Below are 6,000 nucleotides of genomic sequence, written 5' to 3'. Positions count from 1 at the left end.
CCTTTTGAAAATCTTTTCATCGACTCGCTGCCTGTTTTTTTCCTGGCTCTTGCGTGCAAACCCAGAGGGCGAGGCCAGGATTGCATTAAAAAATCTTGGCTGGGGAAGAAATTTTGTCTGCCCTGGGGATGGTCCTAGCCCTTGATGGCATGTGTGACATTCTCTGTGTGTGTCTCCCTCCACACACCCCTCTCCCTCCATCTCAATCTCTCTCTCTTCTCTGTCTCCCTCCTTTTTCTCTCCCTCCTCTTTCTCCCTCTCCCTCTCTCTCTTATGTCTCTCTTATGTCTCTCTATGTCTCTCTCCTTCCTCTTTCTCTCCCTCTTCTTTCTCTCTGTCTCCCGCCCCCCTTTCTCTTTCTCTCTCCCTCCCTCTCTGTCTATCTCTCTCCTCTCTGTCTCCCTCTTTCCTCTCTGTCTCTCTCCTCTCTTTGTCTCTCTGTCTCTGTCTCTCTCTGTTCCTCCTCCCTCCCTCTTCTCTCTGTCTCTCCCTCTCCCTCTCCCCCTCCTCTGTCTCTCTCTCCCTCCCTCTTCTCTCTCTGTCTCCCTCCTTCTCTCTGTCTCTCCCTCTCCTCCCCTCTCTCCTCTCTCTCTCTCTCTCTCCTCTTTGTGTCTCTCTCCTCTCTTTGTCTCTCTGTCTCTGTCTCTCTCTGTCTCTCCCTCCCCCCTCATCTCTCTCTGTCTCTCTCTCTCCCTCTTCTCTCTCCCTCCCCCTCCCCCTCTCCTCTTTCTGTCTATCTCTCCCTCTTCTCTCTCTCCCTCTCCCTCCCCCTCTCTCCTCTCTCTCTGTCTATCTCTCCCTCCCTCTTCTCTCTCCCTCCCTCTTCTCTCTCTGCCTCCTCTCTCTGTCTCTCCCTCTCCCCTCTCTCTCCTCTCTCTGTGTCTCTCTTTGTCTCTCCTCTCTCCCTCCCTCCCCCCCCTCTCTGTGTGTAAATGGTATTTCAGCAGCCACCATATCTTTCCAAAGGACCGGAAACTCAAAAAGATTCCTTCCCAAGTCCCCCAAAACCTCCCAAGTTGCTTCTAGGGGAAGTCAGTCAAAGATAGACTGGATTCCCCTGGCTGCATTTTGGTTTAAACGGAAAGTTTGCAAGCTGAGAAATCTTTCGGCCGCAAAAGAGAACCGTAAGAGCGTTTCTTGAGGGTTGGCTGGCTGGTTGGTTGGTTTGGTGCAATGCACATTGGAGTCTGGTTTTAACCAAGATAACAGAGTTGGAAGGGACCTTGGAGGTCTTCTAGACCAACCCCCTGCTCAGGCTGGAGACCCCAGATCATTTCAGACAAACGGCTCTCCAGTCTCTTCTTAAAAACCTCCAGTGATGGGAGCGCCCACGACTTTCTGGAGGCAAGTTGTTCCACTGGTTAATTTTTAGGAAATTCCTCCTTAGTTTCAGGTTGCTTCTCGTCTTGATTAGTTTCCACCCATTGCTTCTTGTCCTGTGCTTTCAGATGTTTTTGAGAATAGCTTGGCTCCCTCTTCTTTGTGGCAACCCCTGAGATATCGGGACACTGCAAATACCGGAACACACATGACTGCCATTGTGTGTGTGTGTGTACACACACATATACAAACATACATACACAAAGATTGATAGCAGTCTTCCAATATTTAGGAAGCCTGAATGAAATACGATAGCTGGGGAAAATGCTAGCTACAGATTCACACCCTGAGGTTTCATCTTTAAAACAGTTTGCTGTGCATTTCAAACTTCCTCCGTAATTCCCACACCTTGCGAAGAATTCCTGGAGAATACCGCTATTGTCACCCCTAAGAGGATGCACCGATCCCATAACAGGTTGGGAGTCTCATCCCACTGTGGAATTCAGTCTTCCATGTGACTTTAAAAAATAAAATAAAAATAAAATCTCCCGACTCTACTTTTAAAGCCTTGCCCCGTGATACATTATCCAACTATTTTCCCTTTTGAGTCATTATCGCTTTAGCAGGGGAAATGCATAAGAAGTGAAATGGAGGTTTCGAAGCCAGCAAAAAAAAAAACAGATGCGAGAAATTTTGTAGGCTCGCTCATTTTTTTCCTCCTCCTCCTCCTCCTCCTCCTCATCATCATCATCATCATGGCAGGTGAATGGATGGGCAGCCTTGCCCAGCCCTTTCAAATGGGGCATTTTAAGTGCCAACAACGAAGGCACGTCGAAAGTAAAAGGATTAAACACATGGATAAAAAAAAGCTTTATGCAAAAAATAATAATAAAAGGATTATTAGCACAGCTTTTGCGAAACGAAGCTTAGACTTAGCCGTATCTCTTAGCACGTTTTCTAGGGTGGGGAGGGAAAGTTTCCTCCCATTCAAAAGAACTTTTTAAGTTTTTATTTTTTATTTTTTAATTATTTTAATTTTATCAATTTCATATATACATTCACAATTATATGATCTCATAACTGTTATTAATAATATGTATTTATAACAATTTTTCCCTACTGTTGACAATATACTTGAAGATTGCTTTCTTATCATCCCATAGATCCATCTTATCTTACAACGGTCCTACTTCTTCTTCCCTCCCTCCCTCTTTCCTTCCCTCGTTTCTTCTCTCCTACTCCCCTTCCTTCCCTCCCTCCTTCCCCTTCCCTCCTTCTCTCCTTCCCTCCTTCCTTCCCTCCTTCCTTCCTTTCTTTTCTCCTTCTCTCCTTCCTTTCCCCCTTCCTTTCCTCCTTCCTTCCCCCTTCCTTCTCTCCTACATTCCCTCCTTCCTTCCCTCCTTTCTTCTCTCCTTCTCTCCTTCCTTCCCTCCTTCCTTCCCTCCTTTCTTCTCTCCTTCTCTCCTTCCTTCCCTCCTTCCTTCCCTCCTTGCTTCCCTCCTTCCCTCCCTCCTTCCTACCCCCATTTCTCCTCTTTCTTCTCTCCTTCCTTCCTTCCTCCTCTCCTTTCCCTTCTCTCCTTCCCCTTCCTCCCCTTTACCGTTCCCCTCTTCTTCCCATTCCTCCCCTCTTTCCTACTCTTACATTCCCTCTCTTTCTTCCTCTGCCTTTCCCTTCCTCCTATTCCTCTCCTTTCTCCTCTCCTTCCTATCTTTCCTTCTACTCCTCCCTCCATCCACTCTATCCGTTGTTGTGTTTTTATTTATTATTCCCCCCTCCCCCCGTTTATTAAATTTAGAGGCTGCCTCGTTTCAAACATCTCTGGCCACCGGGCAGCTTAGCCTTTCAAAACTAAAGATAGTAAAATAGAGGGTAAAAGGGGGGGGGGGAATGCATACAAGTGTCTAGAAAAAAATAACATTTATATAACTTTTGCAAAAATATGCAAAAAAAAGCCCAACAGGGGCCCAGCCACTATGATACACCAAAGCCTGGGAAAAAAGCCAGATATTCAAGGACATTTAAAATATCTTCAGGGCAGAAGCCAGACAAATTCTTCTGCATTGCTTTAGATAACTTGTTGTCAAATTTGGCAATTTTAAGATGCATGGACTATGTCCGGGCAGCTCCCAGAATTACTTGTGAAAACTAGGGGATTCTGGGAGTTGAAGTCCACCCCTCTTAAAGCAACGCTGGGCTGGGGAATGCTTGCCTAGCATTTGAAATGCTCTCCCCTTCCCCGGTGGCGGACGTAAGCCGAGGACTTTGTCAGTAAGCGCGAAGAATAATTCTTTCCCGTGTCCTTTTTAAAAAAAAAATCTTTCTTTTTTCTCCTCTAAATTTTCACCACCATAGCCCTTCAGGGGAGGTTGGGCCGGGAAGAATGACGGGGCCAAAGTTATTACATGAACATAAACCTGCCTATTTACTCTTTTATTTAAAAAATGATGCTTTGTTCACCATCTTGAAAAAGGAAGCAAAACTGGAAAATAGTTTTTTAAATGTGCACAAAAGTTTTATCTGTCTGTCTGTCTATCATCTGTCTACCAATCATAAGTTTATCAATCATTTATCCATCTGTTTGCCAGTCTATATCTATCTATCTATCTATCTATCTATCTATCTATCTATCTATCTATCTATCTATCTATCTATCTATCTATCTATCTATCATATCTATTTATCTGTCTATCAATCATTATATATATATATATATATATATATATATATATATATATATATATATATATATATATATATAATCTATCTATCTAGCATCTCTATCTATCTCTATCTATCTATCTATCTATCTATCTATCTATCTATCTATCTACCTACCTACCTACCTACCTACCTACCTACCTACCTACCTACCTACCTACCTACCTAACATCTATCTTACATCTATCAACCATTTTTCTATCAATCATTATCATTTATAAATCATCTACAATTAACTATAATCGTCTGTCTATCTCTAACAATCATTTATCAATCATCTATCATACCTATTTATCTATCTATCAATCGTTCTTTATATCTATCTCTCTATCATCTCTCTATCTCTCTATCTCTATCTATCTATCTATTTATCTTCTATCTATCTATCTATCTATCTATCTATCTATCTATCTATCTATCTATCTATCTATCTATCTTCTATCTATCTATCTATCTTACATCTATGCAACATTATCTATCAATCATTATCATTTATAAATCATCTACAATTATCTATAATTGTCTATCTATCTCTAACAATCAATCTATCAATCATCTATCTATCTATCTATCTATCATATCTATTTATTTGTCTATCAATCATTCTTTATATATATATATCTATCATCTCTATCATCTCTATAACTATCTATCTGTCTGTCTGTCTATCTATCTTACATCTATCTATCACATCTATCAACCATTTATCAATCATTATCTATCATTTATAAATCATCTACAATTATCTATAATCGTCTATCTCTAACAATCAATCATTTATCTATCAATCGTATCTATCTCTCTATCATCTCTCTCTCTCTCTCTCTCTCTCTCTCTCTCTCTCTCTCTCTCTTCTCTCTCTCTCTCTCTCTCTCTCTCTCTCTCTATCTATCTATCTATCTAAATCTATCATCTCTGCCCATCATCTATCTATCATCTATCTGTCTGTCTGTCTGTCTGTCTGTCTGTCTGTCTGTCTGTCTGTCTGTCTCTCTCTCTCTCTCTCTCTCTCTCCCACTCTCCTCCACACCAGCAATAACTCCTAATTTGCAAGAAAAAGATCATCAGATTTTTGACTTTTCTGTTTCGCCCACCTCCCTTTCCAGGAACCGACCAGCCGAGCCCTGGTGACTCTCCGCGTGGATCCCCAAGGATTCTTCCTCTACTGGACCGGCCCGAGTTTGGTATGTTTTGCATTTTTTGCCTTCTTCAGCCTCTGCGCTCCCCCTCTCCTCCACCCCCACCCCCCCCTCCGACCATCCCTTCTTCCCCCGCTTCCTTCCATCTCTGTACCAGTGTTTTCGAAACTCAACTGGCCTCTTTATCACGGTGGACGGATGTGGGTGCTCCGAAAGGCTCTGGGTGCATTTGGTGTATTGCAGAAGCAGCCAGTGGTGCGATGTGTGTGTGTGTGGGTTTGTGAGTGGGTGAGTGTGTCACACAAACCACACTTCCACCCTGCGGAGGGGAGCATATCTAGGTATTCCTTTCAAGGTCCTGCCAATGGACACATACATACACACACACACACACACAGACACACAAACACACCACCCCAGGGGAAGGCGGGTTGTGTAGAAGACTTTAGGTTGAGGTGTTTGCGTTGTTGTTGTCCTCCTCCTTTCAGGGCTTCGAAGCTGCTAAGCTGGTTTGTCAAGAAATCTGGGCTAAGAGAGGCCGGGTGTAGCTGGAGAAGGCAGGCTGGCTGGTTGGGAGGATTTTAAGGCTTGCAAAGCCCAAGGAAAGGGGTTGAGACTGGGACTTGTTCTCCTCCTCCTCTTCCTTCTTCCTCCTCTCCTTCTCCTTCCTAAATTCTCTCCTTCCTCCATCTCCTTTTCCTTCTTCTCTTCCTCCTGTCCTTCGTCCTCTGCTTTCTGCTTCTTCTCTTCCTCCTCTGCTTCCTTCTCCTCTTCCTCCTCTCCTTCCTCCATCTCCTTTTCCTTCTTCTCTTCCTCCTCC

General features: G+C 43.5%; 1 protein-coding gene across 1 annotated transcript in view; it reads left to right on the top strand.

Moving 5' to 3' along the window:
* PLCB3 (phospholipase C beta 3) overlaps positions 1–6,000 on the top strand; it is a gene marked incomplete in the record, with an annotated part of 57,532 nt that overhangs the window by 7,605 nt on the left and 43,927 nt on the right. Inside the window, 1 exon segment of the mRNA XM_087705214.1 lies at positions 5,148–5,225. Within this exon segment, the coding sequence (XP_087561340.1) occupies positions 5,148–5,225 (78 nt within the window).

This window comes from Thamnophis sirtalis, unplaced genomic scaffold, assembly GCF_051295495.1.
Source record: "Thamnophis sirtalis isolate CommonGarterSnake01/CBP01778 unplaced genomic scaffold, rThaSir2_p1.2 scaffold_2, whole genome shotgun sequence".
NCBI lineage: Eukaryota > Metazoa > Chordata > Lepidosauria > Squamata > Natricidae > Thamnophis > Thamnophis sirtalis.
Note: the sequence above shows the minus strand (reverse complement) of the source record. Positions and strands in the feature narration are given on the sequence as shown.